Source organism: Geotrypetes seraphini, chromosome 1 (assembly GCF_902459505.1).
Source record: "Geotrypetes seraphini chromosome 1, aGeoSer1.1, whole genome shotgun sequence".
Taxonomy (NCBI): Eukaryota; Metazoa; Chordata; class Amphibia; order Gymnophiona; family Dermophiidae; genus Geotrypetes; species Geotrypetes seraphini.
The window spans coordinates 13,137,818-13,164,626 of NC_047084.1; the positions used below are offsets into that span (position 1 = coordinate 13,137,818).

General features: G+C 43.3%; 1 protein-coding gene across 1 annotated transcript in view; it reads left to right on the forward strand.

Moving 5' to 3' along the window:
* TMEM161B (transmembrane protein 161B) overlaps positions 1-26,809 on the forward strand; it is a 189,556-nt gene that overhangs the window by 63,556 nt on the left and 99,191 nt on the right. Inside the window, exon 4 of the mRNA XM_033921743.1 lies at positions 16,191-16,288. Within this exon, the coding sequence (XP_033777634.1) occupies positions 16,191-16,288 (98 nt within the window). The remainder of the gene's footprint in view (positions 1-16,190; positions 16,289-26,809) is intronic.

A 26,809-nucleotide genomic window follows, 5' to 3' on the forward strand; every position in this document is an offset into this window, starting at 1 on the left:
AGTTAATCTAGAATGTGTGGAGGGGCATAATCAAAAATAACGTCCAAGTCCCCTTTTGGCCTAAGGTCTTAAACGTTGAAAGTAGAAGCAGGGAAAATGTCCATTATAAAAAAAACAAACATCCAAAAGGAGGTTTTTTAAAAAAATAATGGCCTGCCTCTACGTTCAGCTGTTTAAACGCCCAAAACAAGGGCTTTTAGGCGAAGGAGGAGCCAGTCTTTCGCCTAAAAGCTGGATTCTGTAACTGGTGTCTGTCAAAAACAACACCTGTTAAAGAATCCCCCCCCTACCACGATCCGGGCAGGAGGGAGCCAAATCCCTCCTGGCCCGTGGCACCCCGAACCCCCGACTACGTTCGGGGCAAGAGGGCGCTCAAGCTCTCTTGCTCCGGCGACACCCTGAACCCCCGACTACGTTCGGAGCAAGAGGGAGCCCAAGCCCTTTTGCCCCGCGATTCCCCCTCGCCGAGTCCGATGGGGCCAGGAGGGAGCCCAAGCCCTCCTGGCCCAGCGATCTCCAACCCTCCCTCCCCCCCACGATCCGGCCAGGAGGTAGCCCAAGCCCTCCTGGCCCGGCGACACCCCCTAACCCCCACTCCCCACTAAAATACGGGCAGGAGAGATCCCAGGCCCTTCTGCCCTCGACGCAACCCTCCATGACAGCCCCCCCGAACACCCAATCGCCAACCCGCAACCCCCCCACCAACCCCACGACCACCGCACCCCCCCTCCCCGTACTTTAAAAATTGTTGGTCGAACGGATGGGTGCCAAGCCCGTCTGTCCAACAGGCCAGCCATCTCTGGAATGGCTGGCCTTAGGGCCTGCTTTGCTCAGGCGGCTCAAACCCCGCCCACAGGTGGGGCTTTAGGGACCTGGGCCAACCGGAATCGGCCCACTTGTGTTAGGCCCCCTCTTGTGGGGTCGGCGGGGGGGGAGTCGCGGGTCAGCGGTGGGGCAATCGGGGGTTCGGGGGGGGGGGCGGTCATGAGGGGGTTGCGTCGAGGGCAGTTGGGCCTGGGATCCATCCTGCCCATATTTTAGTGGGTGGGGGTTAGTGGGTGTCACCAGGCCAGGAGGGCTTGGGCTCCCTCCTGGCCGGATCGTGGAAGGGAGGGGGGTTGGAGATTGCTGGGCCAGGAGGGCTTGGGCTCTCCTGGCCCCATCGGACTCGGCGAGGGGTGGGGGGGGGGGGGTCGTGTTGGGGATTGTGGGGCATGAGGGCTTGGGCTCCCTCTTGCCCCGATGCTGTTGGGGAGTTAGCGGGGCAAGAGGGCTTGGGCTCCCTCTTGCCCCAATGCTGTCGGGGGTTCGGGATGTTGCCGGGCAGGAGGGCTTGGGCCCCCTCCTGCACGATCGGAATAGCCGGGGTAGGGCTGATCGCTGCAGGAGAGATGGTTCATCTCTCCTGCCAGCGATGGTGATCGCCCACACCCTCCGAACTGCAGCACTTCGGGGTGAGGATCACCGGCAGGGGAGATGCCCTGCCACGATGCTCACCCCAAAGTGCCTTGGATCGGAGGGGGGTGGGTGATCACCATCGCTGGCAGGAGAGATGAGCCATCTCTCCTGAGGCGAACGTTACAGTAGGGGGTAGGTAGGTTGCTGGGGCCGCTGAGCTGCAGCGATCAGCTCAGCGGCCCCTTTTCGACACTTATACCTGTTTTGACTTGGTCTAAGTCAAAGCATATAAGTGCCAACTAGGCAACCTGTCAAAATCTTTGGTTATACCTGTTGTACGCCTAGGTCTAGATCGGCCCACCTCCCACCCACTCCCTGTCCTTTTCCCGCCTCTATAAACACCTCTTTTCTCTCTGTGCGTTTAGAGGCAGGGGAGAGGCCTAAGCTGGTTTTAGATAAGTCTAAAACCAGTTTTGATTATGGGTACTTGGACGTAGAGGCCTAAGCTGGTTTTAGATAAGTCTAAAACCAGCTTAGATTATGGGTACTTGGACGATCAGGCTCTTTGATCGTCCAAGTACCCATTTAGGCCACTTTTTAGACGTTTTGGGTTTTTTTTTAATTATGAGCCCCATAGTGTTTGTAAATTGACAAAATGATATTTCACGTTAAGCCTAATTTTCTTTAATACTTGTAGTATTCCTATTGGAGATCTCCTTTTCTCTTATTTTTTTCTCCTCCTCACTGTATAGTAGTCTAATGAAGAGTATAGAAATGCTTCATTGATATAACATAACATTCCGCTTATACACCGCAGGACCGTGAAGCTCTATGCAGTTTACAAAAGAGAAAGATATTACAATTGAATAGAGTAGCTTAGGGCTCCTTTTACGAAGCTGCGTTAGGGCATTAACACATGGAATAGCGCGCGCTAGACGCTAATGCCAGCATTGAGCTGGCATTAGTTCTAGCTACGTGGTGCGCAGTAATATCCTGTGTGCGCAAAAAACTAGCGCACCTATATAATTGGTAAACAGATCTGTTTGAAAATGCCTCCTGAAATCTAAGTAATCGCTGGAAGTCATAATATGTTTTTTTTTGTATCTTTATTTTCTTGATCTCTATATTTCTTTGACAAGTGGATGCTAGTGAATTTAAAATATAAATAAAATAAAAAATTGGCTTTTAAAAAGCAAAAATAGTCAAGGATAACAGCGAAGATGATGACAATAACAATACTAATGGAAAGGAGCTACCAGTACCTCTGGAAATTTCTGACCAGTTCACAGTGACACTGAGGATGAGAACTTTGAAGGATTTTTAGAAAATGATGTTGATGAATAACATAAAATGTACAGTAAATTTCTCTGTCAGAATTATTTTTATGGTATATCTCAAGTAGCAATTGCTATTCAGACGTTGTGCAGCGGGATTCAAACTGCTGGCACTGTATGTTTTGCCACAAGTTATATGTTAATTTTCCTGGCTTTTTTTTTTTTTTTAACAGTTTTTTAGTCCCTACAATTTATAATCTGGAAATTATGCTAACTGAAGAGCTGAGGAGATCACTGCATATGGGAAGAAGTCCACATGGTCATAACTTTTTAGACTAAATTCTGAGCTGTGGAGACTAGTTTCATTCTGGTGCCATCAGATGATATCACCACTTGTGTTTTAGCAATCCTGCTGTTTACTGAAAACACCTGTTAGCAGAATACAATATTGTCACAAAATGGCAACTTAGTTAAATGCGAATCGGTGTTTAAGGGAGCTCTTATAATAAGCTCTTCATTTTCACTTTTTCAAAAAAGATTGGCATCAGTAGCAGACTCAAAACTAACTTTATATCTTTGGTGCTTAAAACCAGTTATAAACTTTTTTTTTCAACAAGGCAAAAGTCCTCTGTATGCAACTCATTACTCTCAAAACAGTAGTATTATGGCATGCAGATTATTTATTACATTTATAATTTGCCAAAACAGAGTACAACAGTGACATACACAAATTTAAATAAATTCATGATCATTGTATGTTTAAAGGGGTAGAGCCTATCCCTTCAGTGAAACACACTGGCTCTCTTGATTAATGTTCTGTGACAGAGCGTATGAAACCCTGCCACTTCCCCTGCTTTACATTGCTGGCTAAATTGTCTCACAACCACAGCAGCACTGAGAGAGAGAGTTTCTCCCAGGGAGGAGAGAGGGGAGAAAAGTTGGAAACCAGGAAGTGACTCAGGGGAACTTAAAAGGCTGAGCCAGACCCAGGAGGAAGAGTGTGTACTAGAGTGAACCTAGGAGCTGAAGAAGCTGGTTGAAAGGCCTGGCACTGACAGAGTTTGTATTTACCAACCCTGCCTTTGTTCTAGTGCCTGCTAAGACCTGGGACATAATGCTACCTAACTATTCCCTGCACATGGAATAAAGACTGTTTGGGGCTTGGCAGACCCTATGGAGAAGGGGCCTTATGTTTGAGAAGGACTGGGGAAAAGCCTAACTATTTTATTTGAAGAACACAAACTTATAAGAGCCTGTGAAGAAATAGACTGCACTACTGTTAAATAAAAGACAGGGGTTTTTTTTCTTGAATGGCCAGAGTGTGGTCTCTCCTGCTATGCAAACCTTCTCCTGAGCAAGCTGCCCCACTCTATCACATGTTCATAAAGCAGAAATAGCTCCTATTATATTTTGCCATCCTGTATCTCTGAGACCTATTAGCTGTTTTAAAATCAAATGTTATTTTTTTAAATATAAAAATTTGTTTCTTTTTCTACCCCTCAATGGGGCTTGTATTTCTTCAGTAATAATCTAAGATAATTGCTTAAATGAATGAGCCTGTTCCATACAAAGAGTTAACAAAAGTTGATTGTATTTAGGTGATTCCTCTGTTCTGTTAATCAAGTCTTCATAGTTTGCCTAATTCTACCCATTAATTCATGTACCACCTAAAAATCTAGACCATTTACAATCCACATACAAAGTATTTAAAAACAATACATCTTATATCTAATAAAAGCTGCTGCTACCTACACTTCTGTCCATTAAAAAAAATGCACCAAAACCAGCCATTTTGGCATAGAAGAGCCAGCATTCTTAGCAGACTGGCCATGTAGACATCCCAGTAGAGCAGTAGGGCATTCTGGGGGGCTGTTCACATAAAAGGTCCCAAGTACCCATCTCACCATATGTTATATAGTGAGCCCTCCAAAACTCACCCATAGCTTACTGTACCCAATTGTATACCTCCCCAATAGCTTATTTATTAGTATAGCAGGGTTCCAGATCCATGCCAACAAAAATCATAGATTTAGTAATATTATCTAAGCCTTGTATAATCTGAAGGATATGGATAATATTTTTGATATAAGAACTTGACTTTCCTAAAAGTGCTTCAAAAAGTAGCCAGCATACTTTGATAACTATTTTAATATGGTGCCAGAAATATATATATTTATTTATTTAAAACATTTCTAACCCGCCTAGACCTAAGCAGCTTAAAAAAATACAAACGTAATCATCATGTAACCAACATAAAAAAATAAACATATCCGAAACATTTTCAATCAGGATCCTAGCTTAATCAAGAGAACACCGCCATAAACAAAGTTGTTTTTAGTAATTTCTTAAATTTTTGAATATCAGAGAGCAACCTCAGCTGTCCTATCAGATTACTCCATAATAAAATACCTTCAACTTATATTATAGATGTTCTTATATTAGCATAATGTACATTTTCCAATTCATCTGTTGATAATCACAACTTTCCTTCTGATCTTAATGATCTAGATGGCTGATAAAGTCTCATTAATTGTGTTAGATACCAAGGGATCTTACAGTGAATGACTTTAAAAGTTAATACCAGAACCTTAAAACCAATGCAAAATTTGACGGGTAGCCAGTGGAGGTTTCTCAAACTTGGTACATAACATGTTCAAATCTGTTCCCATTGCATATCAAATGTGTGGCCGTGCATTGTAGAATGTGCCAGAAGTCGTACACAAACTGCCTCATCCATGAGTTCCAGTCTGAATTTGGAGGTAATGAGATGCATTATTCAACTTTAAATAATGTTAACCGTTCAATTGTCTTTAGTGTCCACACGTAGTGTGCATGTGATCCTGTAAAACACTGAGCCACTCTTATCAGCTTGGTTAATATTCCACTGATGATTATGAGTTGGTTCTTTCAATGTTTGTTCCCACCATTATGATTAAAAGTGTTTGAGCAAGGAGACTTTCCTCACTGTTCTAAATCCTTAAGAACTAAGGGGTCAGTGCAGAAAGCCACATGGTAGAATCATGCACAGATGACTGAGTTGGTGGCTTCTACTGCAGAAAACTAAATAGATGTAAATTTCATGCACAATTGCAGGATAATTAGGAGGAGACTGCCAGACGCATGCGCACAAAATTTCAGTGGTAAGTATGGTTTCTTGTGTGCATGTCTGAAGAAAACAAAAGTGCCAGCGCACATCTGGAGGAGTTGTGCTTTACATAATTATTAGCCTTAAAAAATTTATTTTTGTGCTGCTATTTATGCATTGAATAACAGCCACAGATGTGTGTTGGCACTTTCATTTTTATTCAGACAATGCACATTATTGTTGTTGCCGCTTGTCTATCTTTTAAGGTTGCAGATACTTGTTCTGGCTACAGAAAAAAAGAAAAATGAGGCATCTAAATCACAAGAAAAGGGCATGAAATCCCCTAAATAAATCCTTCTATGCTGCCCCAGATTTGGCAAAAAATGTTTTGAATTGTCTGCACGTCAGAAGCCTTCCCTTCTCTGCATGCAGAGGAATTCTTAATGGCCTTATTACCATTCCTTTTCATGCAGTATGCAGTCATATGTACTAGAGCAGGGGTGCCCACACTTTTTGGGCTTGCGAGCTACTTTTTAAATGACCAAGTCAAAATGATCTACCAACAATAAAATTAAAAAAAAACACAAAGCACACTGTACACATAGAAAATGTTAATCATCATTCCTATTCCAGGGTTTTTCAAAGAGGTCAAAGCAGATGACTCTATGCACTATCACCTCAGTAACAACCATACAAAAATAGACAAATATACCCCCCTCCCTTTTTACTAAACCACGATAGCAGTTTTTAGCGCAGGGAGCTGCGCTGAATGCCCAGCGCTGCTCTCGACACACATAGGCTCCCTGCGCTAAAAACCTCTATTGCGGTTTAGTAAAAGGGGACCTTAGTGTAAAATATAGACAGCAGATATAAATTCAGACACATTTTGATCACTAAATTTAAAATAAAATCATTTTCCCTACCTTGTCTGGTGATTTCATGAGTCTCTGGTTGCACTTTCTTCTTCTGTGTGCATACAATCTTTCTTCCCTTCTTTTAGCCTGTATGCTTCCTCTCCTCCAGACCTCATTCCTTCCCCCAACTTTTCCTTCCTCTTCCCTGCCCTTTCTTTCTCTCTGCCTCCCTTTCATTTTTTTCTGTTTCTCTTCTTTCCTTCTGTCTCCCTGCCTGCCCTTTTTCTTTCTTTCTCCCTGCCCTCCCCCAAGCCACTGCCACTGCCATTACCATCGGGGACCAGGACCCAAACGCCACCAATAACAGGCCCCAAGCTCTCCCTACTTCGGCCAACCAACATTCCTCTCCCCGACGTCAATTCTGCCGTCGGGAAGAGGAAGGCTGATCAGCCCAAGATCGTGATCAACCTATTGGGGGAAATGCTGCCGGGTCCTGCCTTCGCGGAAACATAAAGTAGGCAGGACCCGGCAGGAAGAAGAACAAATGCTTCACTAACCTGTCTCCCGCATTAGCCCGTAGCGAACGCTTGCTTCAGGGCTCTCAACATGTGCGTGCCGGCTTCCCTTCTCCCCCCCCCCCCCCCCCCCGGACATAACTTCCGGTTTCGGAGAGAAGAGAAGCTGGCATGCACACGTTAGAGCCCGGAGCATAAGTTTGCTACGGGCTGAAATCTCCAAGCCGGTTTTTTGGGTTTTTTTTAATGTTCAGCAGCGGCAGATGACAGCTGGGCAGACCACCCAGCTAAAAGGCCCTAGGGAGAACACTGGAGAGGAAGGCTGATCGGCCCGTAGATCAGGACGGCAACACGAGTCTATCACAGAGCCCGGGATGGGCTCCGCGATCGACTCGCGTTGCCTTCCTGAGCTACTGGTCGATCGCGATTGACGCGTTGGGCACCCCTGTACTAGAGAATGACATGGGGAAAAAAATTTGTCCCTGTCTCTGCCCCGTTCCAGTGAGCTCGACCTCGTCCCATCCCTGTGAGCTCCATCCTCTCAAACCATCAGATCCCATCCGCACAAACCATTTTCCTTCTGTGTTCCTATTTTCCCCATTTCTAATATCTCCCCTCTGAATCTGTATACTCCCTCCAGTGTCCGGCATTGCCCCCCCCCCCCTGTTTCCATATACTATCCCCATGTATCTCCCCTTTATGTCTCTGTCCCTATGCTCCCATGCACATAATTTCCCTTCCTGTGTCCAGATTTTCCCTCTCTTCCTCTTCCACACCAATGTGTCTCTCTCCTCTCCAACCCCATCTAGCTTCTTTTCCTCTTTCTTCTTCCACTTCCAGCATCTGGCTCACATGCCTGTCCCCGCCTTTCTCTTTCCTGCTGTGGGTTCAATATTTGTCTATCTTTTCATCTCCTTGGCCCAGCATTTCTTTCCCTTTCATTCCCTCCTTCCTACTGTGAGGGAACATGCACGGTCATGAATCGCACAGTCCAGCAGCCCCCTCCCGCCTGCCATTTCTCTCCCTACCCCTCACCTTATGTGGCGAATTTCATTTTTCTTCTCCCAGCAGCACACTTTCAACAAGTCGCGTGCGGCTGCTTTAGTTGAATCATCTCCTCTGATGCAACTTCCTGTTTTCAGTTGCATCAGAGGAGAAGATTCAACTAAAGCAGCTGTGCGCAATTTGTTGAAAGCATGCCGCTGGGAGAAGAAAAATGAAATTCGCCATATAAGGTGAGAGGAAGGGAGGAAGGAACATGGGATGGCGGCGATTGGGCAGGCGGGGGCTGCTGGACCACACGATCGATGACTGCATGCGTTCCCTTACTTCACTACTGAGACAAGACCATTCACCGCTCCACGGGACAGTGAATGGCCTTGTCCCTGTCCCCACGGTGACCACTATTTTTCTCTCTCCCCGTTTCATCGGCTTATCCGCGGTTAGCCATCGTGTCATTCTCTAATACCACACAAGTTTAATAATAATAATAACTTTATTTTTCTATACCGCCATAGTCAAACTGACTTCTTGCTCAAGCCCTCTCTGCATTGTATGGCCAGTAACACATGCATCCCCTTTGAGGTAACCACATGGTAAAACTCGCAGTAGATATTTCATCAACCCCTCACTGTGTGGGCATCTAAAGCATGTGGTAGAGCCCACTGAGATTTTTCCTCCAGTGTCTTGTTATAAAATTTCTCCCACAGGCATAAAGTATTAAATTGTATTATAATATAGAAATATGTAATTAATAGATACAACAATCAAAATAAATAAACTTCAGTTTTGTGCCTTAGGTCAGGGAGTTAATGTATTAATTTTTTAAAATAACTACAGTTTTGAGTGGAGTGACTGTAACAGTGAAGCACATTTTACTAATTGGTACCTTTTAAGATAAAAAAGGATTGCTTTGTATTGTTTTATAGGAGTTAAGTATTTTTCTTGTATAATCCCACTTTATTCTGGGTCAATGGGTTATTTCCCTCCACCTGCCAGGATCTGTATAAAGCCTGAAAAATTCAAAGGCTTTTACCTCCTCCCCCTCATACCTCATCACTGAGCATGCTCCTGGGCTCACCAGTCTTTTCTTCCTACAACTCAGCTTATCTTTCTGCTCGTGTTTACGTTCATGATATTTTCAGTATTTTTCATTCACAGTTTTTGCCCTCGTGCTGTGGAGGTTCCCTGCGGGGTCATCCATGATTGCGGGAGATCACAGACCGTTGGAGAACGTCTGCTTCTGGGAGGTTCCCTACCTGGCAGTAAAGCTCGTGAACAGCCTGCACACCAGATCAGGGCTCATGGAGCATTTCCTTGGGAGCTTGCTCACTCCAGGTTCATCCGTTAGTTGGGTGGAGCACAGGCTGAGCATTTCCGTGAAGGTGCAACCGGGATCAGAGCCAGACTGCGTTCCTCCGCCAGACGTTTGTGCAGTGTTTTCATGGTGGCGGAGGTCTTTAGCCGTGGTACTCAGGCTGGTGTGGCAGTTAGAAGACTTGAAATCCAGTTTTCCAAGTTCCCTGAGGTACAGGATCTCTTTGTGAGCTGTTTCAGCTTTCCCTGCAGTTTCTTTCATTCAGCACATTTCACAGCTGCAGTGTTCCTGTCAGCACATGTTTCTGTGAGAACAAGCTAACAGCTTGAATCAGATTTGGGGGGGTCTTTAAAAATGGGGTTTTAGGTGGTTTCTCTGCATGCCCTATGCCCTCCATCCCTAAAATCTTGAAATCTCTGTTTTTGATGGTTCTCTGTGGTTAACCCAGGCCATTTTTAATCATAACAGGCTTTCAGTGGCCATCTTGGATTTTTCCAGATTTGATTTTAAAGTTATTTTTCATACTTGCTAGCTTCATTTTTGAAAGAAAACCACATAGATGACCTCCCCAGGGCAGGATGGGATGGATTCATGCCTCATTTACAGTGGATGGCTGTTGGATGCACAGCCTTGTTCCACGTGCTGTGCGGTCTGCAAGGGGGTGAGGTTTGCTCGAATGCAGTGCCTTTGACCTCTGGGGAGGATCTTCAAGTACCTTCTGCTCTGACTCCCGTGGAATTTGCATCAGGGGGCTTTGATTAATCATGGCACGAGTGTCCATTTTAAAGTAATCAAAAGACAAGGGCGATGCAACTGCAGTTTCTACCATGGAAGCAAATTCAGCTTTACATTTAGAGCAAATTTTCTTATCCAGTTTAGTGTTTCTTTTTGTCATTTGATTCAATTTATTGGCCATTTCAAGATAAGCTTTCAGAAGTCCTATTTTGATGAGATTATTTTGCATTTCAAACAGACTACAACATTTCTTTTGTGTTGTCTCGTATTTTGTGAGGTACATTGCAGGCAGATTTGATCATCGTCCGATCTGCTGATAAGGTGTACAGATTTGAACCCAACTTTTGCAATGAAATAACCCGTGACACTTTGATGCTGTTTGCTTCCAACAATGTATGTTACTAGCAAAGAATCATCGTCGCTGACCAATTCAGTTGTTTCCATTATGAATTAATAACATAAGTTTATATGAATCTAAACAGGAAAGGATTGTTGAAAATAAAGTAGGCCTTGAAATGAAAAGGAATCAATAATATTGTCTACGTAGTACAAATGGTGATTGAGCAATATTTTAAACTCATGTGCTACTTATTAAATCAAAACATCAATATGGACCAGAATCCTTAAAGAATAAGCTAACCCTTTACACACCTTTAAGATCTCTGAAGTTCTCTCAAGGAACATTACTATCTGTACCCTCTTCAAAAGAAATTGTACAAAGTGATACCCACAAGCAAGTCTTCTTAGGAGTAGCCCTCACGATCTGGAATTTACTCCCAGAGGGCCTATGTCTAACTCCAGACTGCCCCTACTTCAGAAAGCAGGTGAAAGCATGGCTATTCACTCAAAGGGTGATTGATTGTACACTCATTCTGCACAAGGACTAGCTTTCTACATACACTGTAACTAAATCAGTTCCTTATATCTTGTTTAACTGTATAATCAACTTTGCCTGAGTTTAGCCTCCCATTTGTTTATCCCAGCGGAATCTGTACCACCCATCTTTTCCCCATCAAATAACTGCACTTGGCTGTTCAGCTATAGTAGTGTCTCGCAAACTTTTCGGCACCGGGGCACACCAAGCCCAGTGCTGCGGCTGGAAGGCATCCCGTATGTGCATGGACGTCAACATGTTGGCATCACGCACGTGTGGAGGCCCTCCAGATGGACCCTGAACCTGTCCTTTTGCCAATAGGGAAGAGGAGGAGAGGCGCCAGCAAGGAGGAAAGTCGTTGGCGCCGGTTGACAGAAGCACAAGAAGCAAGTCCTGTAAGCAGTCAGCCGGCATCTCTCCTCCTTGTCGACTTCTCGCAGCACACTTGGAATCTGCCACGGCCCACAGTTTGTGATACACTGGGCTATAGGATAAGCTGTATTGTAGAAAAGCATTAGTATCATTTCTGTTATTTGACTATTCTGATGTATACTTATTAGTTGTTTCATAAGTATTATGCTGACATTGTATTATATCTCTCATTTATATCTCACTTATTTGAATTCCAGTGCTGTTATAATTATATTTTTGAAACTATTTCATGGTAGTCATATTAAGTTTCAATTTGCTGATTTTGAGTTTACCTCACTCATTGTATTTGTTTCTATTTGGTCTTTTTAAAACTGGTATGCTGTTGTCAAAATTATAAGTTTTATGTTGAAGTATACTTGCTGTACTAGAGAATGACACGGTGACAAAATTCATCACCGTTCCTGTCCCCGCGGATAACCGCGGGGAATAATCCCATGTCATTTTTTAGTGTCTATTTCAGCCTCAGTCCTTCTATACCAGCATTCTTCAAAGCAAAGCTTGAGGGTCAGTGGTTGTGGCCATTCATACTCTGATTCTTCCTTCTCTCCTTAAAGAATGATATGAAGATTGTTTACCGCAGTTATCCGTGGGGATGGTAACGGTGATGAATTTTGTCACCGTGTCATTCTCTACTGTACACTACCTTAGGTAAATCTCTTCATAAAGGCGGTTGATAAATTCAAATAAATAATTAATTAACCTGTATATTTGTCTTTGAAATGTATTGGATTAAAATAATAATAATAAAAAAGCAATACTCCGCTGAGCATAAAATTTATCATGGAGAATGAAATAAACGGATGCCTTCCCCTTCTGGACATAATGATAAAAAAAACAGCCAGATAGAAGCATGGTCACCATTCAGTCACAAATAGAAGCGTCTTTTGTACACTGCTGAACAAAGTGCTAAGAATTTATGGTCTTGGACAATCTTCAGAAAGAAAAGGACACCCTCCTGGTCACATTCTTATTATCGGAGGGCCATTTCTTAATCCCTAAAACTTTTGGACAATCCAACCCATGAAATCAACAACAACCATTAGATGATGACCCCTTGACTTAACAGAAACTTGTAGTACTCTCCTATGTCCAAAGATCACATAAGAAAGCTGTGATTCACCTAAACAGAACTAAGCCAGCAGAGGAGGAGGAGGAAGTGACATGATGTGCAGTGGTTTACTTCCTCTTCCTCCTCCTGCTGCAGGTTCTCTGTAGAATAAGGGGAAAGAGAGCAGCTGTTGGTGTGCTATGAGGTAAGAGGGGAGGAGTAGCCCAGAGCAAAGTGAGAGTGCCATGATGATGGGGACAGAACATGGGTGAGTGTTCCATGGGAAGGGGAGAAGAGAAAATGAGTGTGCCATGAAGTGGAGGAGTATATTAGATAGACTGTGAGCCTACTGGGACAGTCAAGGAATTATGCTTGAGTACCTGAATAAATTCATGTAAACTCTTCTGAGCTTCTCTGGGAGAATGGTATAGAAAATTGAATAAATAAAGTGAGTGAGTATTCAGGAGGAGGGGTAGAGCAAATTGAGATTGTGCCATGGGGAGGATGGGAGGAGGGGGCAAAGCAAGGTGAAAGTGTGTTCTGGCATTTGAGGGGGGCAGCAAAAGTTGACTGTGTGCCACGGGGAGTTGAGAAGGGAGTGATTGAGAAAGCAGAGTGTATATCATGAGGATGGGAGGGGGCCAGAGAAAGCTGAGGGGAGAAGATCAAGCTTGAGGGGGGAGATCAAGCTTGAGGGGTGCATGAGGGAGGGTGGGGGAGAGATTCAATGAGTGCTGGGGAAAGGAAGAGAAATGTATGTGTCTGGAGAGAAAATGAGTAAGAGAAGGTTGTGGGTTTCTGGTGGAGGAAGAATGAGAAGTAGAGTATTGCATTTGGGAAAAGACTTTGGGGTCTTGCTTGGAGTTAGAAAGAGAATGTTGGAATGACAGATGGAATGGGGGAAGCTGGAATCTTAGAAGGAAATTTCAAATGACAGATGGAATGGGGGAAGCTGGAACCATAGGAGGGAATTGCAAGCCTTAGGATAGGGGAATTCTTTCTAAAAACACTTCAAATAATTAATGCAGAATTTTGTATTGGATGCAGCATTCCCCCAGGAGTAATCTACCTGGTTGTTGATGCTGTGTGAGAAGAAAATTGGTAGAGCCATGGCCCATGTGCCCCACCACATTCCGCAACTTCTGCCCATCGGAGAGCAATTGCTCCTCTCTGCTCTTTGGCCCATGTTCTATAAATGGTGCCTTAACTTAGGCATTCTACCAGCGCCTAAGTTAAGAGCAAAAATGCTGTTTAACAGTTCTTTTCTCTTAGCACCAGCAGCAGATGAATCCAGAGACTGGTGGGATAGCACACATCTACCAGCAGGTGGAGATAGAGAACTGACATGCAGGAGTATATCATGGATGGAACCCCTCCTGGCCAGTTAGTATGCTCTATCTCTAGCAGGTTGGATGGCTGCTCTCTCTCTAGCTCTTGGTTTCAGCTCCAGACCTTGGAAGGCTATTTGCTCCTTTGGCTGCGGCCTCAGTAGAGCTTAGGGGTGTTGACCGGAGCCAACTTTGGGGGCAACACCTGGGCCCTCCCAGGTCCCTTCCCCACCCTCCCCGCTAGTGGAAAAAGAGGAGTTGGTTCGGAGGTCACTGTCTTCCTATTGGAAAAAAAACCCCAATCCCCGAGCCAGGTTTGCCGGCACAGTGGCTGTACGCTGCAGGCAGGAAACACTCCTTTTGGCTTTCAATAGCGGAGGTGCACGTGAGTACTATTTTTCTGTGCAAGTCTTAGGCCGGGGCAGAGTTGGGGGGGGGGGGGTGGATGCTTGTGCAGGGCAGAAGCAGCTAAACGTTCCCGCTGTGGGAAGCGGAAAACACAGCGTGAGTTTGTTCTGTTGCTTGTTCAGGGAGGGCATAGCGATGATGGCACCAGAAGGCACGCTTGCTTCCCACACAAGGAATTCGGGGTTGAAAGTGAAGGTGTTGGCTGCACCGGCTCACTCACAGGCCTCCTCGGCAGTAGGAAATAGGCATTTGCTTGATGCGTGTTGAGTGCTGTTGCACTATCTTCAGGTTACTAATGATTTTCAGCATTTGGATCACCTCTTTAGACTTTTTTTTGGACAGAGGAAGGGTCAGGTGGCTTCCAAGGCCTCAGTGGCTCGGGTCAGAGAGGCTATCGCTTCCATGTATTTATTGGCGGGCAAGCGTGTGCCCAGAGGATCTTCATGCTCACTCGACCAGGGCGATGGCTACGTCTTGGGCTGAGTCCAGGGGATTCTCCCTGGAAGGATTTGTAGGGTAGCTACTTGGTCGTCCTCAAATACAATTTCCAAGCATTTCTGTTTGGATGTGGTAGAATGCGCAAAGGCGTCCTTTGGTGCTTCGGTCATTCCAGAGGCAGCATGTTCATCCCACTCGGTTTGAGGTTGGCTTTGCTGTAACCCACTAGTCTCTGGATTCATCTGCTAATGGCGCTAAGGGAAGGTAAAATTATGTCCTTACCTGACAATGTTCTTTCCTTTAGACGCAGCAGATGAATCCAAAGCCCCACCCAATCTAGATTACGGGGGTGGCTTCCCTTTTAGGCAAGCAATGTGGGGGGTGTTCTTTTGTTATGGGAAGAAGTTTGTTTGTTGTATGCAGCTGCATTGTTCCTGATGCTTGGGCAAAGAGCAATACTAACTGGCCAGAAGGGGTTCCATCCATGATATATTCCTGCAAGTCAGTTCTCTATCTCCACCTGCTGGTTGATGTGTGTTATCCCATCAGTCTCTGGATTCATCTGTTGCGTCTAAAAGAAAGTAAATTATCAGGTAAGGACATAATTTTACCTTAAAATGAATTTCAAGGTGCCTACTGGTACCAAAAAAATGACACCAGAATCATGCCTATGTAGGCGCTTTATGGCGCTTAATGCCACTGTAGATGTGGCTAATGCCAGAAGAGGTATAAAGTGCCTATGTGGGCATGATTCACATCAAAGGTAGGTGTTGGAAATGTAGGCCTTCCTGAAGGTGTGATTCTCTAAATGGCACCATCACATGGTTGACACGTGATCAGCAGCCGCTTCTAAGGCAGCCTTGAAAATGACACTGTTCAGAAAATTTGGGCCTTTGTACATCCCACTTCCAAAAAATTAGAGACTTGATGCTTATATGAGCACTAAAGAGAGCACTGTTCTGTCATCTCAGTTAGTACAATAGACAGTATAAAAACCATAGTAGGGTAGTCAGCTGAGACAACTGGTTCAATCCTACATAAAAAGTAATTTATTCAACTTGCAAGATCTAAGAGACCATTGCAAATCACTTGCAAACACACTTATTAGATTCTTGATATACTACCTTTCTGAAGTACAGCCAAAGCAGTTTACATATTTCCTTCCAACTATTTTCTCCGTCTCTTGTGGACTTGCAATCTAATGTCTCATCTATTTAGACTGGCTAATGCCTACATTCACGTTTCTCTTTACCTTTTCTCCACCAGTTATAGAAATAACAGATGGCCTTGTACGCCAAAAGTCAAGAGTATTTACAATATTGGCTGAGGTAGTTTTGCACTGCTTCATTGTTTGTGTAGCAAGGAATTGTAACTGAATTGAGTTCTCTGAGTTTACTAATATATCACACTGAATTAACTATTATTATCCTTAAGCAGTGTTGTAGAATAGTTGCTTAAATCTATACACATCTATCTTCTTCCAGGAAATATAATGGACATATTGAGAGTAAACCATTAACCATTCCTAAGGATATTGATCTTCATCTGGAAACAAAGTCAGTTACAGAAGTGGATACCTTAGGTAAGAGATGTGAAACAAACAGAACAATTTACGACATAAGGATCATTTAGAACAGTACTTCTCAACTCTCTCCTGAAAGCACACCGAGTAAATTAGAGGGCCTTAATCAAAAGAAATGTCTAAGTCTGATTTGGACATTGGGCGCTAGTAGCCCAAAGTTGGCAGCGGCAGAATGTCCATTCTTGAAAAATATGTCTAAAATATATTTTTTCAAAATCGTCTCTTTGTACATCCAGGCATTTGATCGTCCAAACCACCAGGACATCTATCTTTATTCCACATTCTCGACCAAAAATTTGTCTAAGTTCCAAATACCCAGAGCAAGACCTTTTGAACATGGGAGGGGCCACCATTGTGATAGACTGGCCACGCAGACACTTTATAAGGCACTGCTGTGAAATTCACAAAAAGGGTACCACCTAAATATCTCACTAGAACTCCCTTATAAGTTATGGTGAGTCCCCCAAAAGCCACTATACCCACCTGTCTACAACCCCAATAGCCCTTATGGCTGCAGGTGACACCTATATGGCAGTACAGTAGGGTTTTGGAGAGGCTCACATTTTCCACCATTAATGTAGTGGTTAGAGTGACTTATGGACCTGGGTCCTCCTCTCTATGGTTCACTAGCCAGAACCCCCCAGCTCTACTAGGCTATCCTATAGCAGGTGCTGATGTTCCCGAGGCAGGTATGTACATTTTTATTCTGAAATTTGTGGGAGTGTGACGGGGTCAGTGAACATGGGGGGGTGGGGAGAGAGCGTGGTTTTTTTTACTTTGTTCCTGCAGTGGTTATCTGGTCACTTTGCATACCTTTTTGGTACTTATACCTAGTTTTACATCATCTAATTCACAACATATAAGTTTCGCCTAGGAAGTCTTGTCAAACATTTGATTATCTCTACAGGATGACTAGGTCTAGGTCGGCCCACATCCCACACTAATTACGCCTCCAAAACGCCCCTTTCAGCTCTGGGTGCAAAGACATTTCGATTATTGGCACTTGGACGACCAGGTGCCGACTTGGGCAGGTTTTTAGATGTTTTTAAGTGTGAGCCCCTTAGTCTTTGAATGTTCACAAGATAGTTTGCAAAAACTTGGGTCTCTGATTTATGGGAATTTATTTCAAGCATATTCATTGAGATAATCTAGAAAAAGAGCTGGCTGGATGTGCCTCCAGGAGAGGGTTGAGAAACACTTGAGTTAGAAGATTTTGGAAGAGTTTTAAGTTATGCATATGTGATTTTTTTTTTTCCGTCAACAGGAAGGCTTGAGTTAGGCATTCATCTAGGTGATTTCATCAGATGTAGAGGACAGGATAGATGTCCAAGAACTCGGACCTCATTACAAAGTTCTGAGTATACACATCCCTTCCACACACACTGGTTCCTTCAGTTATGGTTTTTCCACCAGCAGAAAGACATGAAAACAAAGGCTTCCCATTAGTGAGGTGTTTCTTCTGCTATTTGTCTTTTTTGCATGTATATTATTTAACTTTATCCCAGGACAAGCAGGCAGCATATTCTCACAGATGAGTGACGATATCCATGGAGCCTGGTATGGACAGTGCAAAAGTGTGCTGGTACTTTAACTTCTTTAGAAGTCTCAATACCGTCAATACTGCGCATGCATGAGTGCCTTCCCTCCTGATGTCTGCTCACAGGACTATCAATTTTTAGTCTTCCGCTGAGCTAAGAAGTGTTTTGAAGTGTCTCCAAACGTGCAATTTTTTCCTCATAATTTTTTGCCTTCCCGTTTTCTTTTCTCTTCATTTTCATCATTATTTCAATTCCTTAGTACTCTATTTTAAAATTATCTAATTTTTGTCTATTTTGATTTTGGGGCCTTCATGCTCCTCTCAGCCTCTTAGCAGGCTGGCTGTATCAATCGATTTTCAGTGTCTGGTTCACTCGACTACTGATTACGATTGAGTTCTTCAACCTCATGAGAGTTGTTTTTCCATCGATGTCCAAGCCTTCCTGTGGGTTTAAAAAGTGTTCTTGGTGCAACAGGGCCAACTCTAATGCTGATCCACATAGTTCATGCTTTCATGGTCTTGGTCCTGAACATGGGGTTGACTCTTGCCCCGCTGTGCCACTCTTAAAAAACATTCTTTGAAGACTCGGCTTATTCAACAGGAGAAGCTTTTTAGATTTACTTCATTAACAATGTCTTCACCTTCATCATCAAAGACTAAGGATAATTCGACAAAAGTATCAATATCGACATCGGTACCGACATCCTGCTCGATGTCGGCTCCATCGGTACCATTGACTTCTCCTAAAAATGCTAAGAAGTGAGTATATGCTTCTCCATCGGTGTCTTCTCAAGCATCAAGTAATCGTTGCATGCCAAGAGCCACTACAAAAAGTCGAGTTCTCCTTCACCGCAGTTGTCTTCTCCTCAGAGGTGTTCCTCCTCATCAAAGTCACCAACGCCTCAACGCACTTCAGCTCTGACGGCACCATCTGTACCGACAATGGTACTGGTACAATTCTTACAGGAGCAACTTCAAGATCTCCTTCAAAGGGAGTTGGCATTTTTAAATAAACCAGCCCTGATACCTCCCTTGGTTCCATTGGTACCATCCCAGCTCGAGTATTGCTCCATCAAGGAATCCAGTACCAAGCCTCTCATCCATCATAGCCATCACAGTTTTTACTTGTGCTCAACATTGGATCGGTTCTGAGACACCGATTGGAGCTCTTCCAGGCACTGTAGTCATCGGTCTTCATATTGATACCGATCCTAATCAAAAGACCACTGCTCTAAATGTGCTTTGTTTCATAAAAGAACTGACTATGATTCAGATTGCTCAGATCCTACATACTTAGATCCAGAACTCTCTACACCAGAATCTTATACTATTACTCCTGATTCTTCTCCTCCACCTTCTAGACGTAAATCTTCACCAGAGAATTTGTTTTGCCAGACCTGCTTCCTCAGAGAACCCAACACGGTTTTTTCTGTGTTGTCTTGATCTCTCCTCATGTCCTTGTAATCATGCTTCCTCAAAGCGTTTCATCCCACGTCAGAACCTGTGCATTCTTCTCAGAACAAATTTAAGATAAGTGAAATTTTATTAAACAACGAAAATCTGTTTCAGTAAAGTAGTATAATAGTACAATAAAGTGCAGTGAAAGACTAAGAGAAGTGCATTTAGGGGCATGACCCCAGTTGTGTTCTGAGCACTTTATAGTAATTCAGTAGAATTATTTTCATTTAGACATTAGGTGATTCTTTTTTGTTTAATAATACATTTGGAAGTTATTTGGATTCACCCTTCAGTACAACATGAAGTTCCCAACTAGTTAGTTTTGGGTATCCTCCTTCTATTGAGTACATCTGCAAAGTGAATACTCGGTCCTCAATCCATACCTTTAGTTCTCATTACTGTTTGGAGCAAAACTCCAGAAGAGAAAGTTGGTTTGAATAGGCAGTTCTGCAGAATCATTTTACTTCCTGTGCACCAACTTTCCCTCCAACCCTTTTGAGTTTCACCAGGCTGGGTAACAAAACAGCTAGACTTGGGAGAATCCGTGGACGTCGTATACCTAGACTTCAGCAAAGCTTTTGATAGTGTCCCGCATCGCAGGCTGTTGAGCAAGATGAAATCAATGGGGCTGGGAGAAACACTAACTACAAGGGTCAATGACTGACTGAGTGGCAGACTTCAGAGGGTGATAGTTAACGGTACCCTCTCTAAAACATCAGAGGTGACCAGTGGAGTACCGCAGGGCTCAGTCTTGGGCCCGCTCCTTTTCAACATATTCATAGGGGACCTAACTCAGGGGCTTCAAGGTAAGGTAACGTTATTTGCTGATGATGCCAAACTATGCAATATAGTGAGAGACGGCAATTCACCCGATAGTATGACACAGGACCTACATTTGTTGGAGCTTTGGTCCTCGACCTGGCAGCTGGGCTTCAACGCTAAGAAATGCAAGATCATGCACCTCGGTAGCAGAAATCCGTGCAGAACTTACACCTTGAATGGTGAGACCTTAGCTAGAACTTCAACAGAACGAGACTTGGGAGTGATCATCAGCGCAGACATGAAAACTGCTTATCATTGGAGAAGGCTTCATCTATGGCAAGACAGTTGTTAAGTTGCATCCGCAGGAGTTTCATCAGCCAGAAGCCTGAAGTCATAATGCTATTAAACAGAACCATGGTGAGACCTCATTTGAAATACTGTGTGCAATTCTGGAGGCCACACTACCGAAAAATGTGCTGAGAGTAGAGTCGGTGCAACGGATGGCCACCAGGATGGTCTCCTGGCTCAAGGATCTATCGTACGAGGAAAGGCTGAAAAATTTGCAGCTATACTCACTCGAGGAACGTAGGGAGAGAGGAGACATGATCGAGACGTTTAAGTATATTACCGGCCATATCGAGATGGAAGAAGAGATTTTCTTTCTCAAAGGACCCTCAGCCACAAGAGGGCATCCGCTCAAACTCAGGGGTGGGAAATTTCATGGCGACACCAGGAAATATTTCTTCACCAAGAGAGTGGTTGATCCTTGGAATGAGCTCCCGGTGCAAGTGATCAAGGCAAACAGCGTGCAATAATTTAAGAGCAAATGGGATGCCCATGTGGGATCCCTTAGAGGGTTAAGCCAAGGGAACCTGTCACCAGGAGTGGGATCCCTAGGATAGTAGACTTGGGGGTGGGTCAGTAGAGTGGGCAGACCTGATGGGCTATGGCCCTTATCTGCCGTCATTTTCTATGTTTCTATATCCATGATCCTGGTAGCTTGGGAGTCCCACATGTCAGAATATTAAGTCTGCTTTTTCTTCATATAAAGTAAGGGTACTTACCTATAGCAGGTGTTCTCTGAGGACAGCAGTCAAATATTCTGACAACCTTCCCACCTCCCCTAGTTGGCTTTTTAGCTGAAAATCAGCATTGGGCGGGAAGGCACTACCATTTGTGTGTTATAGGCATTGCCTAAAGATTTAAAGTGACAATGTACTTGATAATGTCCGTACCGTATTCTGTGGATGGTATCGCCCACATGAGAATGTAAGCCTGCTGTCCTTTGAGAGCATCTGCTACAGGTAAGTGTTTTTGCTTTGTCTGCATAGGTCCTTGGTTGAACCATAGACAACTTGTGTGCAGTTCTGGTCATCTGGTCAAGAGGATTTAGCAGGACAAGAAAAGGTTCAGAGAAAGGTGACAAAATATGACAACCCAGCACATGTGCCTAATGCCCTGCCCACAGGAGGGGCCTAAGGCAACTGGGCTAATTCCGGTTGGCCCAGGTGCCTAAGGCTCCTCCTGTGGGCAGGGCTTTAGGCGTCTGGGCTAATCTGGCCCTAAGGCCCGCCATTCTGCGGATGGCGGGCCTGCCGGCCGGACGGGCTTGGGACCCATTCGTCCAGCCAACTTCTTTAAGGTAAAGGGGTGTGGGTGGGGTGTTGCGGGGTCGGCAGGGGGTGTCGCAGGGTCGGCGGGTGGGGAGGATTCCGAGAGCCGATTGGGGGTTTGGGGGACATTTGGGGGGGGAGGTGCACTGTGGGCAGGAGGGCCTGGGATCCCTCCTGTCTGTATCTTAGTGGTGGTGGGGGGTAGGGGGGTTGCCGGGGCAGGAGAGGTTGGGTTCCCTCCTGCCCATATCGGATCAGTGGAGTGGGGGTTCCGTCAGGGCAGGAGGGATTGGGCTCCCTCCTGCCCATATCGGATCGGCGGGGTGGGGTGGTTGCCGGGGCAGGAGGGCCTGGGATCCCTCCTGCCCCGATCGTGTTGGAGGTGTCTTGGGTCGCCGGGGCAGGAAGGGTTGGGCTCCCTCCTGCCCGATCTGATCGGGGGGGGGGGGGGTGGATCGCGGCAGGAGAGATTGGCTATCTCTCCTGCTGCGATCGTTGCTGGGGGGGGGGGGTGGATTCTGTAACCAGTGTTCTTTTTGACAGTTACAGAATCCAGCTTTGAGGCGAAGAACTGGCCCCTCCTTCGCCTAAAAGCTCTCGTGTTGGGCGTTTGGGACTTAGGCTTTTTTTTTGGTTGATTATATATTGTTAGTGTAGATGTAGTGGTGGTCTGGGCGTTTAAACAGCTGAACGTAGAGGCAGGCCATTATGATTTTAAAAAACCCTCCTTTTGGACGTGTTTTTTTTTTTTTTGAGAATGGACATTTTCCCTGCTTCTACTTTCAGCGTTTAGGGCTTATGCCAAATTGGGACTTTTAAGGTTTTTTTTATTATGCCCCTCCACGTGTTGACCTGTAGGAACCATGCCATTTTGTAAAATCGATTTTAAAAGTATTTTTCTGATTTCTAAATTTTCACAGTAAATTTGGTAGTAAAGCAATCCCTTCCAATAGGAAAGAAAGTGCTTCTATGTATTGTAAATCTTTGAACATGCCTATAACAGAAGTGAGGGAGCTAAGCCACTGAGACCATATTTTCTATGGTAAACCTGCATTAGGATGTACCACAACTTCAACCGAATTAACCGGGAAACAAGAATGTGTTCCAAGTCTCAGACCTACTCTATTGCCTATTATGCCCATGAGAAGCAGAAACCCCCCTCCCTCCCAAAACCTACCCCCCCCCAAAAAAAAAAAAAAACAACAACACAGAAACCCACTAATAAAACTACAGGTTTAAATATGTTAACTTGATAGTCAAGCTTTTATAGGGCCCAGCAATGTAAGAAGATAGGACTTCAGCTCCTACCCTTTAAAAGGGAAGCACAATTTGAATTTTACTGGTAGAGTGAAGCATTGCTATTTAATGTCTGTTCATTTGACATGGATATTTCAGAGTGCAGAGGAATTATTTTTTCTTTCTCTTTCAAGGAAGACAATTATTGTTAGTACTCTACAGACATGAGTATTTAAAATGGTTTTATGAATAATGTGGGCAACTTCATAGACAAAAGCATTGTACGCAGCATAAATCATTCCTTAAAGCAAGAGATTAAAAAAAAAAATTCTCAGCATGTAATATTATAATGATAAAATGAAAGTGTTCTAATCATAATGTGCATTAAATCTGATTCAAATGGAAATGTAACTAATTCTTTAAAGTCACCAGCTAGTGATTCACGTAAGTAGTGAAGTGCAACAGGTTTTGATTTTGATAAAATGTTTTGTGAAAGATTCTTTCTGTATGGGATGGAGAGACATAAAGGGGAGCATACAAAGAGAAAAGAACACAAAAAGGAAAGCAGAAGCTTGAAGGATGAGAATATGCTTTAGGGCTTGTGTGTAGTGCCGTCATGCAGTTCTGCTCATAGACACTTCAGCAGGTTTAGAGAAATTTAGCTCTTATGCATCCCTCTTGTTAATTTTGCCAAGATCGTTCATGTGGAGAGTCAAGTCTATATAGTACTTTTCCTCTTCCTCCTTTCTTCTCATAACACTGATCAAGATTCATATTAGACTTGTTTTATAAATCTGTTCAAAGTGATATGTATTGCTCAAGTGTAATTCAGATTTTTTTAAAAGAATGGCTAGACTTTTTTCAATATAAGAAACTGAGCAGAGCTGGTATTGGTAGTGGGACATTCAAATAAATTGGACGCCAAAACGGTTAGACCGTCAGGATGTCTAACTTTATTCACCATTTTTGACCACAAAAACAACCATATTAGAAACATCCAAATCAGCCCTATTTAGATGTGAGAGGGGCCTCCATTTTAATGGACTGGCCACATGGACATCAGTGTTCTCCCTAGAAATTTTTTCCAGCCGGGTGGCATGAAAAAGTAGCCGGGTGGGGTGGGGTGGGGCGGGGCGGGGAAATTTGGTAGTGGGGAAAATTAAATGTATACTATTTTTATTAGTTAATTATTATTATTTTCCAATGCTCGATATGACTTCCTTTTTTAAGGTCTGACACTTGTGCCAGAATATTTTTACTAAATTTAAGAAGTATCCAATTCTAGAAGTGAATAATTAGATATTCACCCTCTTTCAAATAGTATAGAGGTTTTAAAAAGGGAAATGCGTTAATGAAGTCATTAGGTTCAATCTAACCATTTATTTCTGCATGAATTTAAACAACTAAAAAAAAAAGATAAATATAGCTCATCCAGTCATACAAGAAATGGCTGTACAACACCTCTAATAATGTTTTGATCACTAGGTTCCTTCCTGAGGTCTCACTGAGGATATGAAATAGATGCTATCCTCACTTCCAGACCTCTTCCACATAATTTATGGAGAGGTGTTACTGAGCCTTGAAGGGCACCTGTGTGATTGATCTTTATCTGCGTATGAATCTTAGGATAAAGAAAAATCTATTATCTTTATACCGTTACCAAGTTTTCTAGTTGTTTTTATTTTTTTTTTAAAACAACAACCATTATAACCTCCCTATTTGTTTTTCCCTTTTATGTTTCTTCTTCTCTTCTATCAAAAATTGTAACTATTCCCCCTCTTAACCACACATGTCTTGTATGTTTTACCTACAAAATTATTTTTAACTTATGTTTACACTCAATTTTTAAGTGTGTTAAATTTTAACTAACAACAAATTTGTTTTTATGTCACCATTAATATTGTGCTTGTTTCATTTATTAATATATGTTAATATTATTGTACATCGCCTAGCAATTTAAATAGGCGATTCATCAAGAATAAATAAACTTGAAACTTGAAACTTCTTTTTTATTTTGCTATAGTGCAAAGTAAGAGCTAGGGCAAAACAGTATAGGTAAAGATGCAGGTAATAATTAGCAATGTATTAAAAATATTTTATTTTTATTTGCTTATAATGTCATTTGAAAGCTACTTGATGATAATACAACTTTAATTTAATTCTTTATAATGTGTGTCTGTGTGTTGGGGGGGACAATACCTACGTCAACAGTAAAGTTAGAATAGAGTCATTAAATCCAGTGGTGTACCTAGTATATATGACAGCCAGTGCTAATCATTTTTTTAACAACCCCCTCCTCTCTATAAAAAATATATTTGTAGTAATAATCCATGAGTCACACAATAAGGGTGCATCTAGGAAAAGGCAGCATCTTAAACACTGCAGTGAGCACTAGAACACCAACACACGCATTGTAAAACTAAACAAACCAGATCCTACACAGTCAATTGATCCTGTAGTCGATCCTAACAGAAAGCCGTGTCCTTTTCATACACACAGAACACAGATACACCCTCGCCCAATATGGAATAATCACAAACTAAAAATAGAAATATGTAGAAACCAGACTCTTCATACAATGCAACACCACAGAAACAGTGACACATGTCCCCTAATACTGTGCAAAATATAAAGACAGTAGATGTAAATTTGAAAAAAACTTCTACATAAGTCACCACTTTACAAATTAACAAATAGAAATAAAATAATGAGAAATATGAAAATACCATTTTATTGGACTAATCCATTTTTCAATTAGCTTTCAGAGGCCGAATCTTTCTTCAAGATAGTACAGTATACAGCTGTTATGGTATCCTGTCCTGATCTGAGGAAAGGGGTTTATTCCCTCCCAAAATTGCCTTATTTCCATTTCCTATTGATAAATTTTAATCAATATAGTTACAATACTACTTGATTCTATGTAAAGCAACAAAAATATTTTTTTTCTACCTTTTGTTGTTTCTGCTTTAGTCATCTTCTCTTCACTCTCTTCTTTCTATTCGGCATTTGTCCTCGCTCCCTTCCATGCAACATCTGTCCTCTCTCTACCCCTTCCATCTACTGTCCACCCTATATCTGCCCCTTGCATCCACTGTCCACTCTTTCTGCCTTTTCCATCCAGTGTCTGCCCTCTATCTGTTCCATATGGTATCTTCCGTCTTTCTATGTCCCTTCAATAAACTCTATATCCTGTGCCCTTTCTCTCCTTTGTACATGATTTATTTCAGCTTCAACCCCTCTCCATTTTTTGTCTCCACCCCTATGCTCTGGCATCTCTCGCTTCTCCTCTCCTTCCTTCCTTCCTTCCCACTCCACCCCCATGGTCTGACATCTCTATCTCCTTCCCTTCTCTCCCCCCCCCCTCTCCAGTATCTGCCTCCTGTCTTTCCCCTTTGGTCTAGGCCTCTCTCTTTTTCTCCATCTTTCTTCTGTGAGGAGATCATGTTGATCTTGAACACTGAATAATTCTTCCACATTCTCCATATCACTGTACTGTAGTCTTGTCCAGCATACTGCTTTGGCACTATTACATGGGTAATAGTAAATTCATTATGCATCAGCTTTCTACACAGAATGCCACAAGTCTCTATTTCTTGTGCTGTGCTTACATCTGCCAGCGTCAGAAACTTGTGAGACAGATCCCTTGGCAATACTATACTTCGGAGCCCTTTGACCATTTGGTTCTGTATGGTTGCAGGATTTAAAGCTCTGTTTACTGGAGGAGACTGTCCAGCATACATAGTTGCATCACTCTTAAGGATCTGATCAGAGATTACATTAGACAAGGTGGTATTTTTAGGCATGGAAAAACAGGACATGTTCTCCTCAATCTGCTCAGATGCCTTCAAATGCCCTTTAATATTCGTCTGATCTCGGGCTAAATCTTGCCTCCTGAGCTGATCTTCAAAGGAGAGC